The sequence below is a fragment of the Pteropus vampyrus genome, unplaced genomic scaffold (genome assembly GCF_000151845.1).
Source record: "Pteropus vampyrus isolate Shadow unplaced genomic scaffold, Pvam_2.0 Scaffold116, whole genome shotgun sequence".
NCBI classification, from domain to species: Eukaryota; Metazoa; Chordata; class Mammalia; order Chiroptera; family Pteropodidae; genus Pteropus; species Pteropus vampyrus.
The window spans coordinates 1313665-1336425 of record NW_011888897.1 but is presented as its reverse complement, the minus strand read 5'-3'; the positions used below and the strand labels follow the sequence as shown (position 1 = coordinate 1336425).

The window sequence follows — 22761 nt, the reverse complement described above, 5'->3', positions numbered from 1 at the left end:
TTCATGGATCTCAAATTGGGAATCTCTGGTCTACAAGTTATTGTTTGTTTGTCCATTAGGCTCTTTTTTTTTTTTTTTAAATAGGGGTTATTAGGTAAGGAAAGAAACTAGAGGAGAATGAGAGATGGAAAGTGCAAGAAAAAGGAGAAATTTATGTTGATATGGACTTCCAAATGAGGTTATTATTTTGATGCACATTTAAATTGATACAATAGATTTTAAATGGTCTAGCAGAGAATGTTTTTGTGTGATCCAGTGTGAAGTCGAGGAACAAAAACTAACAACGTAAGGGACTTTGTGGTTCTACATCATCGTGTGGGAAAGTTAGAATACTAAGACTACTCATTTTAAAAAAGATAATGTTAGTTTAAATGTTTTTGTTCATCTTTTTGCAGGAGTTTAGCCATGGAGTCTCTCTCTGCTGAGACCAATTCAACGGACCTATCCTCACAACTCTGGGATGAACCCCAAGTAATTCTCTCTATGGTCATTCTCAGCCTTACTTTTTTATTGGGATTGCCAGGCAATGGGCTGGTGCTGTGGGTGGCTGGCCTAAAGATGCAGTGGACAGTGAACACAGTTTGGTTTCTCCATCTCACGCTGGCAGACTTTCTCTGCTGCCTCTCCTTGCCCTTCTCCCTGGTTCACTTGGCTCTCCAAGGTCGCTGGCCTTATGGATGGCTCCTATGCAAGCTCATTCCCTCCATCGTCATCCTCAACATGTTTGCCAGCATCTTCCTGCTGACTGCCATTAGCCTAGACCGCTGTCTTTTGGTACTCAAGCCTATCTGGTGCCAGAATCACCGCAATGTGAGAACAGCCTTCGCTGTCTGTGGATGTATCTGGGTGGCGGCTTTTGTAATGTGTATACCAGTGTTCATATACCGGGAAATGTTCACTGTGGACAACCATAATATGTGTGGTTACAATTTTGGTGTCGATAGCTCCTTAGATTATTCAGACTTCACCTTTGATCTACTGGAAAATGGGTCTCTTGACAACTCCATTTTTCAGCTGCCTGGAAAAATAGACGATAGGTTAGATGCTTTCTCTTTACAAACAAATGATCATCCTTGGACAGCTACCAGTGTCCTCTATTCTCAAACACTTCAAAGACCTTCTGGAGATTCACTCCCTGTGGATTCAGCTAGATTATCTAGTCAACGTCCATATTATACTTTATTTAAACTTGATGATAAGGTCTCACCTACAATCCCCAGTGGGTTTCCCATCGATGATCACAGAACTAACCCACTGGATAACTCTGATGCTTTCCTCTCTACTGATTTAGAGCTTTTCTCTAGTGACTCTAGCAATTCCTTATACACGACTGAGCTCTCCTGGACAGATTTCCAGGATGATAATTTAGACCAGTTTCCATATGACAATCAAGTTCCAACACCCCTGGTGGCAATAACCATCACGAGGCTAGTGGTGGGTTTCCTGCTGCCCTTTATTGTCATGGTGACCTGTTATAGCCTCATTATCTTTCGAATGCGACGGGGCCGCTTCACCAAGTCCAGGAGCAAAACCTTCCGAGTGGCCATGGTCGTGGTCATTGTCTTCCTTGTCTGCTGGGCCCCATACCACGTTTTTGGTGTCCTCTCATTGTCTATTGACCCAGAAACTCCCTCTGGGGAGGCTCTGCTGTCCTGGGACCATGTGGCCATTGCTCTAGCATCTGCCAATAGTTGCTTCAATCCCTTCCTCTATGCCTTCATGGGGAAAGATTTTAGAAAGAAAGCAAAGCAGTCCATGCAGGGCATTCTAGAGGCAGCTTTCAGTGAGGACCTCACACATTCTACCAGCTGTACAACAAACAAAGTCTTTTCAGAAACAAACAGTAGAGTTGTGTGAAAATATGGAGCACTGACTCAAGCAGAGCTTATTAGGTATTCACCCAGTGTAACATGTTTCCAAAAGGATGAGGGACATACATGGTGAACAGGGGATTTAAGAAACTATCAAAGAATCAATCTAGAGGTGCTCAGAGTGTGGTCCCAAACTAGTGGCAACAGCAGCACGTGGAAATTTGTTAGAAATACAAAATCTCAAGCCCCACCCCAGACTTCTTAACAAGGTCTTGTTTCTGATGAATGCTAAATCTGAGTCATTGTAAAAATCAGTCTATTTCTATCCCAAACTAATCCACCTGGGATAAATCTATTGTGAAAGGATATTTCCATCATTAAATTTTCTATTTAGTATATCTAAATTCCCTTCTAGATTCATTTTAAAACAATTTCTTCTAGTTCTGAGTGAAAGATGACCATTTATTCTATGGCTTTGTGGTTATGCTGCTGATGGTAGCGGGGATGGTTTTAAATAAAAAGAAGGTGCAAGAAAAAAAATGTCTGTGAAAACGAGGATTTATGAGACTGAGTCTGGAGCAGAGTACAATGCCAGATGCTTCCTATTTGGGATACTCATGGATATAAAACATAGAAATTCTAAGTAACGTGCTTATGCTAATAGTTTTTGTAGACATGATAAAATGGCTTATTTTGAAAGATGAAGAATTTTATCCATACACGTTCATATTTTTTGTTTATCTATTTTCTTAATATTCATTAACCATCATACTTTAATTCATTCATGACCATTTTCTTCCACTTTATCTATCCCAACCATTATATATCGTTTTCCTCTCTTTTCATTTTGTAAGAGCATTGTTCAACTCCGTATCACCTTCTCATTTTCTCTATATAAAGCTTTGTGTTAAAACTCAAAAATTTCAGGTTTGCCTGTACTACAACAGAGTTTCATATAAGCTGAATACAATAATTTAATCTAAAAATAGAAAATGAGAAGTTTAAACTTGCAATGGTTGAGGTGAGGGTCTGGACTATAAATTTGTTATAAAGTGCTATATGGAAAATTTCAAATAACTAAGAATTCTTTTACTTGTAAGGTAATGTCTGATGTGATGTATACTCGCAATGCTACCTTCCAATTTAATCTTATATATTTGATGCGAATAAATGCTTTCTTTCTTATGGTTCATTACAAGGCTTGGAGATTCGTGGATCCTTTTAATTGTTTGACATTCAGAATATATCATAATCTCTAAATATGCAGCAAATAAATCTCCTAGTGGGTAGCTGTAGGCTTGTTCTAATGGCAATTAAGTAGCCTTCTGGAAATCTCAACACATCTCACAAGATCCTGGGTATTAGTTCCAAACTTCTGGGGTTAATATGTAGGATATTAGGATAAATGAATTTGGCATAGTTACAAAAATTCAATAGCTGGCATTTCCCAACTCCTTTTGAGAGCACCATTTGCCTTAGAAATTGGAATTCCTTCATTTTTAATGAAAAACTCTCCTGAGTACCTGTAAATACTCATAGGAAGTCCCAAATTGGGACCCATCTCCTCCCCAAATTGCAGTATTTTAATTTTTTAAAATATCTCAGAATGCAAGGTGGCCTTGTCCACATACCAAACTGCAAAGAGTGACTGCCTCTCCCAATGGTATTTCACTATCTTTAATAGCATTTGAAAAGGGGAATGTTAATGGCATGTTTCAAATTCTTCTCTCCTATCAATCTTACAAAAAAATTCTGGTCAACTAAACAAAACTTGTAGTGTAAGGTGGGGGAGGGGCAAAAGACTAATTGAAAACAAATGTTTCACATTTCTCCCTTCCTATCCTGGCAAAAAGAAATTTGAGGCCAGCACCAAAAAAATAATACCAGAAACATTCTTTTTTGTTTTTATTAAGAAAGCATGCAAAAAAAAACAACAACTTGTGAGACCATACCCCCCACTTCCCAGCCTGCACCAACGCAAAGCATATGGGTGGTATGAAGGACTCACCAAACCAGAAACATAGGGGTTGAAGAGAGGAAGGCAGGGATGGGTGGATCTATACCAAATAATTGTTCCTTCTATCTTTCTCCTCCACTTTCTCCCTTATTTCCTCTTGCAGGCAGTGAGCTCCTGCAGTTTTGCACACATCACCCAATATAACAACAATGACTATACTTCAAGTCCAGCAGTGCTGAACTAACATGAAAAAGTAGTAGTATTCCATTTCAGGGGGGGTGGGACTGAGGCCCAAATAGGGCCAGGTTTGTCCTGTGCCATTGAGCAAGACTGAGTTTAGTGGAGGGGAGCTAAAATCCCACGGGGCCTGATGGCCAATCTCCAGCCCTAACCTCAAATTTCACCAGAGTTCTTAATGAGACTAGTTTTAAGACACAGATGAATTATGATCAAGGGACATTTACATGTATGATTTAGTCTACCCTTGTGAACCCTGTCTGGATCTGAGTAGAAAAGGGTTTCAGAAAAGAGGAGTGATAATATGTAAAGGAGACATTTTAGGGAGAACAGATGGGAAGTTGTGTGCAGGAGGCACCTTGATTGGAAAGAATATGGAAAAGATGCCTAAAATAGGGAAACCGGGCAAAGGCATTTTGCTACCCTCTAAGAGAAATTCTCCTTTCCCCAACGCGAAATATTATGTCATACTTCAACCCCACTAACTGCCCTCCAACACGATGGGGGATTCAAGCCACTCATGCCCCTATCTCTTACGAAGAACTTCAAAGAAATAAAGTGCTCTTTAATCAATTGCCCTTTCTTGACCCTTTACTTCAGCCTCACTGGACCTCTTCAACTCCCTTACAAAGAAAAGAAGGGGTGGATGAGTGGGGAAAGCAGGAGAGTGAAAAGCTAAATCTCTTGGAAATCATCAGGAAATGAAAGAATATGAACAAAAAGCAGAAATCACAGAGAGAGCAGCCTTGTCCATTCTGTACATTTTGTCCTGTAGCTTTCAGAAAGTAAATGTTCAGTGAAATAGCAACAGAAGTAAAATTGTTCTTCCCTTCCATAATTAAATTCAACAATTAACATTAAATATACACTAAGTACTTTGCAGCAAAATCATGGCCACTCCTTATTAAAGGAGATAAGTTATCCCTATACCTTTTTCTGGGGGTCTCTCTTGGCCCCTACTGAACTCTTCCCTCTAGATTATATACTCCACACTACTAATTTCCTTCACCCCTCAACAGTCTATTGTAAAAGCTTCAGCCCCAATGATCTGGATTCCAAGAGAAGCATTTGTCTACATAGTTAAATAACTGAAATATTCCCTACCCGTATCTATGCCAGGTCTATTTTCCTTTGCCCACCCTCCTACCACCGATTAGGTTTGGTTCTGCTGATAGATAAAAAAGAGATTCCCATCCTGTCCTAGGACGTGACGAAAGCAAGAGTGATAGTGGCTTACTTTTCTATCTTGAGAATGCCAGAAAATGAGGGAAGAAAATGAAGTGGGTAGAAGAGGTGAGCAAACCACCAAAGGAGGACAATATTTGCTGGATGGGAAAAGAGGTTTGAAGGATAATTTGTAAATGCAAATAAGAGCCACAGTTAATTTTCAGAGAAAATTTGTTTAAAAAGGCAAAATGGTTCAACTGAAAACATCTCCAAAAGGCCGACCTTAGCTGAATAGCTGTCCTCATCTCCACCATAGCAACAGAATTCCGGCTCAGACCCACCCTGTCTCCCATAGAGAATGGGCTAGGATAAAGCGAATGGATGTTTATTTGACACAGTGTTAGATACCCAATTTCCAAATATTTTACAGTATTCTACTCAACCCACCCCAGGCCTCTTATTCCTCTAGGATTTTATTGTCACCCTCTGGCACCACCACTTTCACTCTGACCCTTGATGGGGCATGAGGATCAGCAGAAGTAAGGAGCAAAGATATAAAGGGACAAGGAAGAGCTCAGAGGACAAAATTAGCACCATTGAGTAAAACCTGCAAAGTTGTGGCTGCCAAGCAGTGTTTGAGATCCCTTCTACTTGATAATGTGGCCTCTCCAGTCCTGGACTGAATTAATAAGAACAGAAAACAAATTAGGGCCAAAAGGTGGGATTAGCATTGACTTTCTCTGAGAGAAAGGTAAATCAGACTTTGAAATCTTTCTCTGTAGCTATCATTGCCTCACTTTCCAGTCAGATAATTTTAAATTAGCAAGGGGTGGACACAGTCCATAGTATAGGGACAGGAGACAGGGGACAGCATATAACCAATAATAATAATAATAATAATATAATAAGAATAATAATAAAAGAATTAGGGAAAAAAAAACAAGAAGGAAGAGGAAGAACAAGGCAGGAAATGGGTTATCTTCGGCAGCATCTTGCGGTGGCTTCTCTGACAGAGAAAGAAAAAAAAGAGGATATATATATATATATCTACATATATATATATCTCTATATATATAGATATATATATAGATATATGCAAGGTGGGGAGTGATGGGCTAGGGCTGCTCTCTCCCCACTGCCAGGCTTCACCACCCAGCCCTGGGCTGAGGGCCACACTCTATGATGCACTAAGTGATCAAGTCCCAATCGAAGTCATCAGGGATCTCCTCATTGGCACCAGGAGGTGGAACTGTTGGCCGAGGGACCATATGGTGTGCTGTCAGGAAGAAAGAAAGAGATTTTGAAAAAGAGTGGATGGGATGCTATCTATCAGTTAGATGGACAGAGCTCAACCCCAAATAAAACCATGAGAATCGTCTGGTGAGGCCCCAGGAAATAAACTATAGTAAATTAGGTCCCATGACAATATAATAGTATGCAGCCATTAACACTTATACTTATGAAGACTGTGTAATAATGCCAAAAAACATACAGAACACACTATTATATGAAATAGCAGTACAGAAATTGGTGTATGTATTACATGGATAAGGAATACATGAACAAAGAGTCAGATGTCACCCAAAAACCTGAAAACACTTGTGGTTTGGCAGGATGATATTAGTGATTTTTCTAAAATGTATTTAAAGGTGAAGGGTCTGTTCAGTTTGTACTATTTATGTTAATTTAGGGTCTCCCCTGCCTTCCTACCATCAGAGATGGTTCAATCCCAGACCCCCAGTAGTAAAGGTCAGGCGACAGGAAAGCAGACAAGGGCACAAAGCAGGTATGTTTGCATACCATGTTCATTTTATTCGTCTGAGTATATCTCTCAGATTCCAAAGTTAGACATAATCGTTCTACATATCCATCTTTTGTTTACATTCATGCTTTTAATTCCTTTCATTATTGCAGGTACCAGCTAATTTTAAAGTAAATCAGTCTTCTTTAGTCTCCTATGACATACACCTCCTTAGCAGGTGGCCCACCCTCTAGCCTTGGGAATCATGAAGGCTCACCCCTGCCAGCAGATGCAGACAAAAAGACAGAGAATGCAGCCTCAGAGCCAGAGGAAAGTGAAACAACTTGTCAGGGTAGACAGCGTTTGCTTGGTGGTGAAACAAGTTTCCTGGCTCTTACCTGGGCGGTTGTATCCTGCTGAGTCCTGGGTAGGGATTGGATACATTGGTGATGGGCCAGGGTAGAGGTGGGGAGCTTGTGGGTGCCCATAAGAGTTCACTGCCAAAGAAGACAAGAGTTACTTGAGTGAGATCATTATATTCAATAAAGCAGGGTCCAGTAGACAGGGGGAAAACAATACTCTTCCTCCCCTTAATTTCTTCTCCCTTCCTTGCTCTGTTCTGTAGCTCTTGTGGGCATAAAGCCTTTCTGAAGAAGCTATCAGACCTCACCACTTAGGGTAAAAAGGAACCAGATACCAGAACTGTGAAAGATCACAGCTATTAGAAGAATGACAAATATATAAACAGGATCACTGACTCTCATGTCACTGGTTTGAAGATCATATAATGGTAGAGAGTCATAACTTCACCTCATATCATCCAGATAGGGGTTACTGAGACACAGATTTGAAATGGACACCTTCTCCTCCCTCTTCTTCTGTAATCCTAATCTCCCAAATCAAGGTCTAAAAAGGAATCATGTGGTTTATTTCTTTGGCATTTTTTAGCATCTACCGATATAAGAGATGTCCGGCCAATGTGGTGGACAAACCAGGCCCACTGCTCGGTTTGGATCTTGCCCATAAGAGAAAATTCTCAATTCTTCTCTGCCCTTCTCCTCTCTGTCTTCATCAGAGTCTCTACCTTTTTGGCCACTTGCTTTGTTCAGTACCTTGGTTCAGGGCTGCTTCTTGTTTGCCGCTGGTGAGGGCACAGGAGTCAGCAATACGGGCAGGAGCTGGTGGCCTATGGGAGCTCCCTTGCGGGGGCACATGACCAGTCTGAGTAAGGAAGTGGTTGAGGGAGTCACACAGATTGGCAATGTGATGCTGGTCAAGGCTCCAGTTCTTCTGCTCTGCCTGTCGCAGACTCTCCATTAGTTCTACAAACAGAAAAGTAAGAAACGCTAGCCTTGCAGAGGCCCCAGAGCCCCTGCCATCTATCCTATCTCACTGTTCCAACCACATCATAAATCAACTCCACTGATTATACCCATTACTAATAATAACTGGCATCTGTTAGAGCTCCACATTATCAAACTCTCATTCCATTCGTTTGTTAATAAATTATTACAATTTCCATCTTACTAATGAATAAAACAAAATTTCAAAGTGGCTGAATGAATTAGCCATAATCGCACTGTCAGTAAATGGTGACAAAACTATAAAACAGTGGTCCAGGTTTTCTGAATTCCTGAGAGCCTTCTCTCTCCCAGAGACAGAATTGGCTAGAATGAACCACTGCCATATTTTGAGTTAAGGCAAAATTAATTACAATTAATTTGCAAATAATATCAATATTATCCACCTTGTAAAATATGGAGGGGAAACAATAAAATGTTCAGTCCTCAAACTTCACTTAATCGTCCCCTTCTGTTCTGGTTTCTTTTGGATTTTCCCACTTACCATGTACCCTTTTTTCCCTCAGTCATCATCCTTTGATCACTAACCTGAGAACTGTGACTGCTCAATGCTGGACCAATTGAGCCGATTCACCATCTTGAAGCTTTCCTTTAAGGAGTCGATACTGGAGCACCAGTCAGGAGGAAAGGCTGTAAAGAAGAGGGCGAAGTGGGAATAACATAGAGTCAAGTGTAAGACGGCAGCCAAATAATAGCAGACTGACTACAAGCAAGATTCTTGCATTTATACAGGTTATCGATTGCATTACCAAGATAATTTTGGAATCTCCCTCCCTGGAGATTTAAGATGAGTAAAGATATCTATACTTTATGCGTTAGGTGTTGATGGCCCAGCTCATAGGCAGGAGAATATGTAAAACAATCCCCATGATTTCTTCAAGAATTCTATAATACAGAGCTCGAAGTAGCAACTTTTGTTGGCTCAGGTGAGCTCTTGTGGAGGAACGAGGCTAAAAGACTCACTATTAACTTCCTAATAAATTGCACCTCCATGCCAGGGTCAGAACAAGGATCTCCTTGCATCCTCCTTACTCACCAAAAGCAGTACTGTTGATAGGAGCCTGGCCTTGTGCCTGTGGCTGTGGTGGTGGTGGCTGCTGGGCGGGGTGGGGGTGGGGATGGTGCTGATGAGGATGGTAGCCTCCGTGCTGCAGCGGGGGTGGATGCATGGCCATCACAGAGGGAGGCCCATAGCCTTCAGCCCCAGCTTGCTTTCCCCCTGGTGGGGTACAACCATCTGGGCTTGGGGTGTGTAGTGGAGGGGCACCCCCGACAGTTGAGGGGCCCTGGGCTGGTGCCTGCTGCTGCTGTGGCTGTGATTGTTGGGTCTGTGGCGGCGGCGGCGGTGGCTGCTGTTGAGGTGGTGGCTGCTGCTGCTGGTACATGTAGTAGTTGTTAGAGGGTGGCATGTCCCCCAGGAGAGACGAAAAGCCTGCGGGGTGGGAGGAAACAGGTGAGTGGCTTGGGTGATGTATTTTTCACTCAACAGGATTTCCACTGGGTTGAGGTGGGTGGCCTCAGACAGAAACCACAGACTTCAAAGGCTAAGGTGTTCTGGGACAGCTTGGACCCTCTTGGCCCCCTCTTTGGTAGGTAAAACAGACAAAGGAAGGGCCCTGACAGTGTGGCGGCCGCTGATATTTTAGCAAAAAGGGCAATATGTACTTTTTTGTGCTATTTTACAGGGATTTGGGTGTAGGCCTGTAATCACAGTTTCAAAAGAAACCAGACGTTAGGTAAAGTTTAAAAGTACATTATAAAGGAAACAAAGCCATTGAACATCTATCTTCTCCTCCTTCTTATTGTCTCTACACCCTTCTACTTTTCCTACCACCTTCTCGTATTCACTAGTAACAAATGGAGCTGTGGTGAGGAATGGAGTAGGGATGGACGAATTTCTCAAATAGATCGGGCAAGGAAGGACTAGAGATTGAGGCTAGGGGCTTTCGGCCACCATTACATTCGAGTGAACACTTTGCTATCCTTGCTCAATCTAATTTTTTACTTTGTTTTTGAGAGCCCTTCCATGGTCCCCACTTCTAACCAACCAATCACCTGAGTTGCACTCATTTCTCAAGCAAATGCTACAATCTCGGAACACAACTCTAGATATGAATCTTCTTGGATATAAAAGTAATTCACGACAATTAATAGAAATTTTCCAAAAAGTGACTCCTAACCGCTTTTAATCATTTCATTTGTCTCCTGCTGCCTATACAAGGCCATAATATAGAACGAGGTCTGATGACTCACCTGAAATCTTGAATTCACTCCTATCTCTAATTTCTTTAAAAGTAAACCAAAACAAAACCTAGAAATTATAGAGGGCTAAACCAGGTATTCTCTCAAAGAGCCTCCTAATAAGGACTTTAAATCCCTTTTACATCATAATTCAGGAAATTGAGTATGGATAAGATATAAACTGATAGTAGGAAGGCTTGTTAATTGTGTTAGGAGTGATCATGGAAATGGATAACTTAAAAAAAAGCCTTTATAATTAACGATTCACTGAAAGAGTATTTACAAGTAGGATGGCATGTCTGAGAATTGCATCCAATTACTTTACTTGAAAACAAAGCTAGGGGTACGTGAAATAAGCTTAACAAAATACTGGTAACCGTTAAAGTTGGGTTATGGAAACATGACGATTTATACACTATTTTCTCTATTTTTGCATCTGTTTGAAATTTTTCCTAATAAAAATTCACATAAATATAAATATGCTAAAGAATAAAATTAAATTGTTCTCGCAATGAAACACAGGGATTCTTAGGGAAAGAGAATGGCTGCTGTCCCCTAGTGGCCATTCGGTAAATGACTTGCTTTCCGCCATAAAAACGCTGCCCCAACTCACTTTCCGAAGCTAATAACCCAGCTCCCGTCTTGAAACAGCTGACCTTCAGAACGAAGCCAGAAGAGCTCAACGCCCAGCAGTTTGGGTTCATGACATGCTTCCCCTGACCAGGGATCAACCTCTTTTGTGTTAAAAATCAGAAGGGTGATAAGAAAACGTCACCGCCTGTTCAAAAACGTAAGGACGACCATGCTTCTATCCCAAACGCGGACTCACCGTGCTGAGAGGAGGAAGAGGACTTCTCCAGCATGGATTTGTAGAGGTTGCGGAAGGACCAACTCAAGTCCTGAAAATTGATCTCTGAGTAGGAGAATTTGAAGTCATGGTTGGTGTTATACAAGGGAGGGGGACCTTCTGCGCTTTCCCGGCCTGGAGCCCCTGCTGCCACTGCTCCGCCATCCACAGACCCTGTGCCCTGCAAAAAGAGGCAAGAACGACTTGATCCGCGTCCTAAATGAGGGACCAATACAACCTTTTAATGGTCACCAAGCTCTCCGGCCTGTCTTCTTTATCCTCTCCCAACTTTTCAAAGAAAGAGTATCACTTTCTCTTTCTTTTCTCATTCATTCTTATCTTGCCCTGTGCTACATCCATGTCCTTCTTTGCCTTCTCATAACTCTTTTGGCTCCCTTTCTTCTCACCTTTTTTTTTTAATCTTTCTCAAAGTTCTATCTCTCTCTCTCCCTCTCAGTTTTCCTCTTTTGCTTTCCCCTTCTTTCCCAATTTATCTGACTAGTATATCACAGATATTCAATACATAATTTTGAACCAACAGATGCATGAATCTATTCTTCCTCCTTCCTTCCTTCCTTCCTTCCTTCCATCCATCCATCCATCCATCCATCCATCCATCCATCCATCCATCCACCCGCCCACCTGCCCTTATGCTCCCTGTTACCTCTACTACCTACCTGGCTGTAGCTGGTGATAGATGTGGGGCTCTGAAGTGACATCTGAGGATTCCCCTCAGGAGGCAGTGAGGCTTCTCCACTCCCTGGAACACCTCCCCGGGGGCTCTTGCTTGCCTCCTGTTCTGGTGAGTCTTGGGATAGCTGAGGGTTATAAAAGAAGAAAAATATATAAGCAGAAGCTAAACTTCCTCCCAAGACCCATGGTTTCACCTCTGTTGGTATTTATTCTTCGCTTCAAATATAAGAAGAGATTGAAAATACAGGAATGAATGTGGAAGAAGCAGCTGGATCAGAAACAGCATCTCTCCATGAGGTGAGGACTTACATCATCATCTGGAGGGTGTCTTCTCTTTCGGGAGATGTCAGGACAGGTGTCGATTGTCCAATAAGAGCCCTAGAGGGAGAATCAGCACCATGGAGAACAAAATCATTATATGCGGAAATTCCCACCTTTGGAAAAGTAGATGTTTGGGAGGATTTTAACATAAAATTACAGTTATAATGAGAAAAATGACTGGAGTTTCACACAGAAACCTGAGGGTACTGGCTATTTTTGAGGAGTAAATCTGTCCTAAAAGCTCACTGTACTGGCTATTTTTGAGGAGTAAACCTGTCCTAAAAGTATATCAGAGATACCCCTGTGGTGCAAACACAGGCTTCGATTATTCTGGAGGAGCAGAGCCGTGGGATATAGTTCAAAAAGCTGGAAATGGCAGATGCAACACCTCCCTTCCATGTGATCCAAGGCGAGACTCTTGGACTTAGGCAACCACATCTGTCAAATGAAGAGAATGACCTAGCCCTTCTTCCCTTTGAAGATAAAAATCACGGGATTTTTGTATAGAAACATTCGTACAACTGTTATTAAGTCTACCTTTTACATCCAGAAAAAGTGCCACACCCAAAAAATGGGGGCAGCAAAGTCAACTTTATCATAAATATTTCTATTAAAAAAAAAATTTCATAATCTTCTTTAGTCATTCATTCTAATGGGGAGGCCCACAAGCTTGATTGCCAAGCTCTTCCTTTGAGAAAAAAAAAATAAAGCTGCTTCTCTAATTAACATGATTTCCTCTTATGGGTGATTAAAACAACCACAAGACTCTGGGTTGTCAACTACTTCTCTCTCCTTCCTGCTCCTCCCTTCAACGCTTACAGCAGTATCTCACCTTCCCAGGGTCATCCCGAGGTCTGGGCACCTTCCGGAAACACTTGTTGAGAGAAAGGTTGTGCCGAATTGAATTCTGGGGAAGCACAAACAAGTTAGATTTGAGCATTGTGCAAAGCAGAAAATTTTCTAATAAGGCACAGAGGGACACAAAAGGACATAACATACAATAGAGTTCAAGCATCGGGGTAAAGTTATCACCTCTCAACTCTTCTGACAGAAGAGATTACCTATCAGACAGCAACAGCAATGAGGTAAGAAAAATGCAGATATCATACTGATGAGCAGTAATGACTATAAATTTGATTATCATGTGCTTCTAGAAAGCTAATTATATAGTTTTTCAATCTTTCTACCCAATTGACAACAGATATATAAATGCCTCAAAATCACATTGCCCAGTTCCTATATCATGCTATCTGTAGTAAAAGCACACTGCATTAAAACTATTTATACAAATGATGACAAATATAAATTATGAGTGAAACAAAGGCACAGTTCACCTTCGTTTTCTCAACAGCCCATAGGATGGTCACATTCGAAGGAAAGAAATACTGTTGTGTGTATGTGTTGGAGGTTGTGGTAGCAGGGACATATTTATGAAGAAAAAAACTGAATGCCGTCAACAGTCTCCAGCTCATCATCATCTGGTTTGTATCTCAACTGGTGATTCATAGAGTGAGAGAACTATATTAAATCCTCATTCTACTCAGCAATTAGCAAATGAATTTGCTGCTCTGAAAGATTGAAAACATCAGCCTTCTCCTTTGGCTGGAAGAGGAGAGACCCCTTCTTCCTTTATCTCCAGCCAAATGACTTATCCTCTCATTGCTTGCTTGTGATGAGCAGTTGGTGAAAGACCTAATTATATATATATTTTTTCCTTGGTAAACCATTTTTTAAAAGATGATCACTATGTGCATTGGAAATCTGATGAGATGTCTACCACTACATAGGAAGGAGCAATGCCATGCGTTGCACAGTGACTTGAACAGAGTGGCAATCAGTATTTGTGAAATAAATGACTCTCCTTTTTGAGGAATCAGAGGGTAAGAGAATCTGAGGAGCAACAGCATCCTGCTGTCCACATAACTGTACTTAGAGGCTCAGTGTCGCTGGAGTTACTCTGAGATACCTAATGAAGGGATATACCACATCTCTGAGACAGGTCAAAGTGAACTGGACAAGGTTATAGGAAAAACAGAAGTAGAAAAAAAGGTTGTTGCAGGCTGAAAACAATCCCTGGTTATAGAAGCCATCCCACCTTCCAACCAATGCCGGCATTCTTGTAATAGGGGAAGTTATCGCAGATCCAGCGGTAAATCTCACTGAGGGTCATCTTCTTGGCTGGAGAGGAGTTGATGGCATAGGTGATGAGGGTGGCATAGCTGTATCGTGGTTTGCCATCCTGGTGGACCGCTGCCTCATCTTTGCTCAAGGTGGCATTAGGATCTGTGGGTGAGCCTGGTGGACACTTGCGGCTGCCCCCGGGAGGCCCAGCCTGGGAGGCACTCCCAAGCTTTTCAATGGTAGCTCGGAGGGTCAGCTGGGGAAGCCAGTCTATGGAGGTGAGGCTACTCTCTAGGTCAGAAGCCATGGTTCTTCTGGGTTCTACAGAGAAGAGAGCAAAGGGGAGAAAAAAATAGAAGAGATGAGTGTTACCTCTGGTTATAGGTAGCAAATAATACTTGAATTCCTATTGCTTTAAAGGAAGTAGAGTTTCTTCCTGCTATAATTCCCACAGATGTGAGACAGACACAAACACAGTGGTCCCCAACCGTTTTGACACCAGGGACTGGTGTTCCTACGGGAATCTAATGCCTGATGATCTGAGGTGGAGCTGAGGTGGTGATGCTAGCGCTGGGGGGAAGCTGCAAATACAGATGAGGCTTCACTCGCTCGCTGCTCACCTCCTACTGTGCGGCTCCATTCCTAACAGGCCGGGGGCGGTACCTATCTGCAGCCCAGGCCTGGGGGTTAGGGACCCCTGCCATAGGAGACTCCACTCATGGCACAGCCCTCAACTACGTGTTCCCAGAACCCCAAAATGGATATATCACCAATTAGCTACCAGATGATAGACTGATACTTATTCTACATCTCAGTGTGGAACATGGCCAAGAGGCCTCCTCCTTCATGCAGAACTAAAAGGGAGATCAAACCACCCATCAAATTGAGCTATTCCTTCTATTCTCCTTACTTAAAGCCCTACAACATAATATTTTAAAACTATATAGAAATAATTTTTAAAAAGCACTTAGCAAGTAAAATCAACCAAAGTCTATTCTCCTATTATGGGACACTTGTTATAATTTACATACACGTACAAGTAGACAACACAAGTGAACATATAAAGAAATACAGTCTAAGTAAATAGAAATATACACTAATGAAACACACACCATACCTTTAAAGATATTTCATATTAGATATATTTGAGCATTTGCCCTTTTAGCCCACATACATGTGCACATGAGGCATATTAGATATATCTGAAGCATAAATTACATGACAACAAGCAAAGAACAGATGTGAGACAGACACAAACACAGACATCACAATTAGCTCTATAGCATACATTACCAACAGAGCACAAAGTCACACACAGAGGTAACAGATCCTAAGTACAGCTGCCCTCACACCTTGAAAGCTACCCCCTTGCAAGCTTCTGCCCACAGACACCTACACCAGGAAGAAGTCATCAACAAGGACCTCCCACTTCTCAGCCTTCTGGGCTCCACTGAGCCAGGGAGACACCCAGCTGAGTGCGCACCGGTAACAATCAGATAGCCTGGCTAAAAATAGCCACTCTGGGGCTAGGAGCTGGCTCCCCTTCTCCCGCCCTCCTCCTCTCTCCCTCCTTCCCAGCCAGGCACGCACAGCTCGCTGCACCTCCATGCAAACTCCTGGCGCTGCCAAACCGCCCACGCCTGACGTTTGCACGCCCTGCTGCCACCTACACAGCCTGGGCGCTCTCACTGGCAGAGAGGTATAGCTAGAGTGAGGTGTGAGTGGGGGGAGGAGAAAAATGATGGGTGACATCTGTATTACAGGGTCTAGAAAGGCTGGCAGGAACTACTTGGTAGCCATTTGGCACTCCCCTAGAGCTGATGCCAGCAACCCCCTAAGCACTTGCTGCCTAACAGGTTTGTGCCTGCACAGCCACCAGATTGCAACTAGTATTTCTTCCTTGTATCCCTGCGTACAATCCCACCACAGGGCATTTCTCTATCATGCCTCAGAGTTCAGAATCCTGAACAGAAATGTATTATGTATGTAACCTCCAAATCCACACCCAGAAACTATGTACAAGCATATACATACAACAGTACACAAATTCACAGTTTGCCATTCAAAGCTCAATCCCAGCTATGGCTGCCTAGTCCTCTCCTGCCTCCAACACATCTTCCAGGCCATCGGTCCCTCTTCTAGTCAGTGACTCTGCTCTCCTGGACACTTACCCCTTCCTCCTAAGGGTCAGCATTCACACTCATCTCCCTCTCCCCCAAGGTCCACACCCATGCAATCTTTGCATGTACACACTAGTACCCTGCCCTCCTCACCAGCAACACACCCACTCTACAAGGCTGAAGGAAACACCTTAGTGCCTCAGGGGACTGGGCAGCCAGAGACCCAATTGCAAGCCAAGAATCACAGGAGAGGAAGGGTGGGGGGCATGTTTATAAATAGCTTCATGAAGGGGGTTCCCCTTTATCCTTATCTTCTCTCCCCAGCACCCTCTTTTTCATCTCACCACCATGGAAACTTAGAAACTAACAGGGACATTTAATCATTCCAAGAAGCCTCAGACCTCCTAGCATTATACCAAGTCAAAACACCACAGCCTCCGGGGTAAAGCAGGGCACTTTGGGCAGTCACCAGGTCCCGTAGCGGAGGTATCCCAGCTGGATATTTCATTTGTAATGCACCCAACATTGGGCAGCATGAGAGTAGACTTTAATTACCGAACCCATGTGGCACATGCCAATCACTGTGACTTCTGGGAAGGAAGCACTCTCAGCCTTTTGCTTGTTGTTCCATGCCCTTTCCTGTCCTTACCTCAGCACCAGGTTAGGACACTGAGGTTAAACTTAACCACTCTCCAAGCGCCCTCCCGGTCAGCCCTCCAGCTACCGCCCTAGCACTCAAAATATATTCCAGTTTTACCAGCTACAAGAAGCTTGCAGCAAAAGATCCTTCTGATCTGCCAGCACCACTCTCCTTTAACCCATCCCACTTCCTCGCTCCTGTCACTTCCCCATTCTCGAAGGGCAGCCCAGTGTGAAGAACCTCAGAAACTGAGGTTCCTCCACTCTATTCCCAACCTTGACGCGGACTCACTTAAATGTCCCTAACCACCCCACGCTCCCTGAAGTCTTGATGCCTCAGTTTCCCCCTTCGATAAAAGGGATGAAGTCATAAACACGGCCAAAGCCTCATCCCTGGAGGGACGTAAATGAAGCTTAATGAGCTCGTGGCTGCCACACATTCCACGCGCCCCAAAATAATGGCATGAGGCTAATGTTCAGGGCTATTATTAGAAAGGCAAACAAGAGGTACTTCCATTTCTCAGTCCAACCAACCTAGTTACCCAGACCTCTCTCTCCAGGTGGGCCTCGTGCCACTGGGCTTGGGCAGAACCTGAGTCAGGCCACATTCTTCTCTGCGTGTTGGAAGACTGAAAGGAAATACCCAGGGAAACTGGGAAAGGCAGCCAAAGGGCAGGCTCCATCACATCCACAGGACGTCTAATGAAGACTACAGTACTGGGAGAAAGGCGAGAAAAACAGAAAGACATTCTGTTGTAGTGGAAGACTGACCTGGGATGAGACGTGTAAGATCCAAAATTACAGGCACAGTTTTCTTCCCAGTTTTATCTGAAAGGCTAGTAATTGTTCTCTGTATGGTGCCAAGGTCAGGTATCAAGGAGTGATAACTTCCTGCTTTGTACACAATGCCAAAACTAATAGAGTAGTGGCTAAGTTAACTACATTACCAATTACCAGTCAGTCTGCCTGCGTTTCAGTCTGGGCTCTACTACCTCAAGCAAGTAACATAATGTGTGCTGTAGATTCTTCATCTATAAAAGAGATAATAACTGTAGGGTTGTTGTTTGGATTATCTTGAGTAAATATTTTTAAAGCACTTGTAAGTGTAGCTATTACCATTTTTGAATGGGGAAAAAAGAGAATATCAGAAATGAAAAATTAGAAAACTGACAGGTCATAGAGGAAGGACTGGAAGCAGAAAGCCTGCAGTGGTTTACACTGCAAAGGCTGCACTGAGTTTGCAATAGTTTTCAGGATGTTAGAGTCTCAAGCTTTTCCTTTGGGAATAGTCTCACCCCATTGCTGATCAATGCCAGGACCAACTAAACTCCAAGGATGAAGGAATGGGAGAACATCATCTCTTATTTTTCAGGGGGGACTAGGTCTAGTCATAAGACACGATATGGAAAATAGCACTTTCTAAATCGCAGTTAATTCAGCGCCATAGCCATGTGCTTCTAAACTGATTCCACAGAGGCAAGGAGAATTAGAGAAGCTCAGAGCAAGGAGGACCAGTGAAGCTGTGTGGTGGCAGTACACCTGGAGGCGTTGTGATCCTGTTCACTCTGAGCCATTCAACAAGTTGCGTTCCAGCATCTGGTAAAGTACTTTGTAAGAAATAGCTGCTGTTACACCAGAGCTAGCTCCTTTCAAAAAGTTTGGGAGAGAGTTCTAGGGTTAAGAGCCAAGGACTCTCATGCTTTTGAGGCCAGAGATATCAGAAATGAAGCTCTCTCATTAGTCCTAGAAGAAGCAGTCTCTGCCTGAGACAGGGCTCTCCTGCTTGGGATGACTTTCACAGAGCCATTCACAAGGGCTCTCAATGGTCAGGGGAGGACAAGACTTTCCTTCCAGCTGGGTATCCTTACCAGGACCCTCCCCAGGTTCTTGTACAGGGGTACCTGCTTTTAGAGGCCTACCGGAAACATATAATTCTAGGTAATTGGAGGCTTGGTCTGAAAAGCACACATGTACTTGTCTCCAGACACATACCCACTCAAAACACAGAGATAAAACCACATTCGCCTGAATTAAGAAATATATGCACACCCATCATTCTAAAGCATAGTCACACAAACCTGGGTTATAGCTCTGTCTCCTACACTCCATACCACTACTAGCTGGTAGCATCCAGGACCAAGTGATGGTACTTAGAGAGTTAGGCAGCCCTCCCATGGCCCAGACAGAGAGAGAAGGAGAAAACATAAAAACCCAAGCAAGATAAAGCCTCCCAGTGGCTTTGCTGTGGGATGTAATATATCCCTTACAGAAGATATTTCCTAACGGCAAGGCATGAAGGCAGTGATCCCAAGTTGAAAGGCAGAGCTCTACTAAACACATAGCCTGGGCTCAGTTATTTCCTGGCACCCTTTTTCTGCATTTTCTGAGGAATCTGGACTTTGATGATTCCTACTCCTATCTTATGAAGGGAAACTTAAATATAAGAGACTCCGAACTGAACAAGAAACAGGAAGGGAGAAGATGAGACTATTAGGTGCTTCTATGAAAGGAAACTCCTCAGAGATCAAACTTCCCTGGTGGCCAACTTATTTAGATGGAAGACTGGAAGGAGGCTGAGCAAAACATTCCTCTCTTTCTGTGCAGGATCTGATTTTTTCTTTCTTTGAGAAACTGTCAGCAAAGGACAGGAGTCAGGTAGGGAGGGGACTAGGGCAATGGTACAGGGCCAGTATTAGCGAAGAACTTCAATTTAAGAGTTGGCATTCCTCTATGCCCTTTCTTCTTGTCTCGGGACATGGGAGATTCCCATTTTCCCTTTGGATTCTATTGGTAGAGACATGCTTCCAGCCAGGCATGAGAATATCATGAGAGGAGACCTCTTGGTGTCTGATGTCTGGTGAGTGGGTACAGACTGCTTTTCCTGTCAAAGGAGCACTTATCACAGTGGGTTCGAGAACTGGCCTAGGGTTACAGATAAGAAAGTGTAATACCAATGGAAGCCCTAAACAAGGCACAAAATGCCTTCATGACTTTAGTGAGGGCCTACTCTCAGGGTGACAGGGCCCAGGGATGGAGGGTGGTATGGGAGTCTGGTTGGGATGTGTCAATCACTGTTACACAGTATAGATGTAGTTTTGAAAATGCAGGCATTTTCTGATATCCATTTGCTGTCAGCATGGAAACATACACTTCCCTAGGGACCTCAGATGACCCCCATCCCATTAATCCCCAAACACTAAGAAACCCATTTCTCAGAGCCTCTGCAGCGAGATGTGAGTTTGAATCCAAAAGCTACCTCAGAACACATTTCCCAGAGGATTCTCTGAGTTATCACTCTATCTTCCCCAGTAATGAAACTTGAGAGCCACCATCTCAGCCCCCTACAGCCCACTAGTGCTTAAGACGACAGAGAGAAGATGAAAGAATGCACTAACCTGTCTCCGAGGTTCCCCCAGCAAAGGAAGGGAACCACCTTGCACTGGAGATGGGGGTTGGAGGGATTCCCCTCTTCAAAGGCAGATGAAGAGTCTCATCCTCGGTGGCTCTTCCTGTACTTGGCTGAGCCTCCCAAGCTGGGGAGGGGAACTGGGTCCCCTGAGGATGAGGAGCAGAGGGAGGAGGAGTGGGGGGAGGTGGAGAAGGAGGTCCTACCTGGGGAAGGTGGCACACCCCCCACACTCTGCTTGCTACCCTGGGGAGGAGGGGAGGAGCCTCTCCCAACCAGGAGTTGTCTCCTCCCCCTTGGGGGAGTCCCCCTCCCCCCCAAACTGGATCCTTGGGGAGCAGAGGGCTCTTTCTGTCCAACAGAGATCTGAGCGGAGGGGCTCTGCCCTGTTCCACTGTCTAGGTACAAGGAAGTTGAGGGGGGAGTTCTTCCCCTCTCCCGAAGGGGGCTGAAAGCCGATTCCTCTTCTTTCCCTGGAGTGTCCTCTGCTTCTGAATGTAAGGACTCCTCTCCGTGTGAGTACTGGAGAGGATGGAGGGTGCCTACTCCATAGGCATACCTCCCTTCTCTTTGCCTCAAAAGTCCCGAAGTGCTGAGAGTGTGTTTGGAGGGGTGGAGGCGCGCTGGGGCGGTCTCACTCTGCTTCCTTGAGTTAAAGATCGCCCCTTTCTACTTCTGGAAGTCTATTCCCGGGCCAGTGTGGGGGTTTTCTTCGCCCCCAGGAAAGAGAGACTCGCCACCTATAAGGGTCTCTTCTTTCCCTCGCCTAGGTGGTAAGGGTCTTTTCTTCCACAGGGTGAGAGGTGGCTCGCGTCCCCGCTCCCGCCTCCGCTCCTGGGGTGCCCCGGAGGGTGGGGTTTTCGTACTCCTCGCTCTCCCTGGGCCGGCCTGGGCAGCAGGGTCCGGGAGGCCGCGGCTCCGGACTCGGGTCACTGGCTACTGTGGCAGCAGCGCCTCCTCTAGTCCCGTCCCGTCCGGTCCACTCCCTTCGCGCGTGGGGCTCCCCGCGCTGCCACCTCTCCGGCTCCGGCCAGTCCAAGCTCCGGGGGAGCCAGAAGGCGGACGGACAGTGTCAGGGCTCGGCTCGGGCTCGGCTCGGCTCCGCTGCAGGCCCCGGCTCCTCCCCGGCCTCCGCGCCGCACTCCGCGCCCCTCCCCCTCCCCCGCCCGCCGGGCCGCCGCCGCCACCGCCTCCCCGCTCGGGTTAAGGAGGAGCGGGAGGCGCCGAGCCGCGGGTCGCGCCGCCGGGGGGCGCTGCGCCTGGAGAGCTGCGCCGCTGTACTCTGGCTTGTGGGAGACGCGCGCCGCCCCTGACTCCCCTCCATCCGCCACCTCGCTCCGCGCAGCTCCCCACCCACCCCAGGAATCGACCTACTGCTCTCTCTGCGGAGATTCCTTCGTTCACACCATACACGAACTGTCAATTTCAATTTAACTCTAATCTTGGTATGCTGACCTTTTCTCATTCTGTTGTATTCTGTATACAGATGAACATCTGTTTTTCTCAGGAATATCTTTGGTGGGCTTCTCTTTCCCCTGATAGTTTACAAAGGGTTATGGGGATTGGGGTTAAGTTACCCTGATATCATCCTAGAGTTCAATAAATGCTTGCTGAATAAGTAAATGTGTAAAGGAATAAAAGAGCGTGTAATGAAGATAACTCTGAACTAAACATAAGAAAATCTAGCTTTATGGATTTGTGCAAGGCCCTTGTTCTGTGGAATCTTGGTCAGCAAAGAGAGGACCTTGATACTCGTAGTGCCTACCCAGTCAGGGTGTTGTAAAGATCAAATGAGATCATTTATGTGAAAATGCTTTTTAAACTGTACAGGATACAAAATATGACCATTGTTCAGTTCTCCTGACAGTTCTATAACATTTCTTATCCTGGTCACCGAAGTGTAGAATGTGCTCATTCTCTGTCGCTTACAGAAAAATTACCACCACCCCCCCCCCAAAATGCCACCAGGGAGCCCATTTCCACTTTTCCTCCTGGAGTCATATTATTCTTCTGCAAACTCTTTTACATTTCATCTTCTGGCCTATTAAACTTTTGTCAATCTACTGTACTCTCTATCACATAAAATATTATGGAAGCAA

The 22761-nt window shown here is 44.4% G+C and overlaps 2 protein-coding genes across 3 annotated transcripts; one reads left to right on the top strand and one right to left on the bottom strand.

Moving 5' to 3' along the window:
- Positions 1 to 405: 405 nt before the first annotated feature.
- C3AR1 (complement C3a receptor 1) lies at positions 406 to 1861 on the top strand. Its single transcript, XM_011365781.2, has one exon. The coding sequence runs from the start codon at positions 406 to 408 to the stop codon at positions 1855 to 1857; it is 1452 nt and encodes a 483-aa protein (XP_011364083.1). The 3' UTR covers positions 1858 to 1861.
- Positions 1862 to 3703: 1842 nt separating this feature from the next.
- Positions 3704 to 21811, bottom strand: FOXJ2 (forkhead box J2). 2 transcript variants are annotated; one of them, XR_002781761.1, is made up of 12 exons: positions 20652 to 21811; positions 14472 to 14818; positions 13209 to 13283; positions 12365 to 12433; positions 12040 to 12180; positions 11345 to 11543; positions 9311 to 9706; positions 8803 to 8904; positions 8026 to 8235; positions 7312 to 7410; positions 6268 to 6448; positions 3704 to 6215 (listed from the first exon to the last, which is right to left on the bottom strand). XR_002781761.1 is itself a non-coding variant. In XM_011365780.2 (11 exons), exons 2-11 carry the CDS (start codon positions 14802 to 14804, stop codon positions 6360 to 6362), a joined length of 1713 nt encoding a protein of 570 aa, XP_011364082.1. In that variant the 5' UTR covers positions 14805 to 14818; positions 20652 to 21811; the 3' UTR covers positions 3704 to 6359. The 2 variants fall into 2 exon arrangements, 1 of the variants encoding a protein (XP_011364082.1); XM_011365780.2 differs by having other exon boundaries at positions 3704 to 6448.
- Positions 21812 to 22761: the final 950 nt, after the last annotated feature.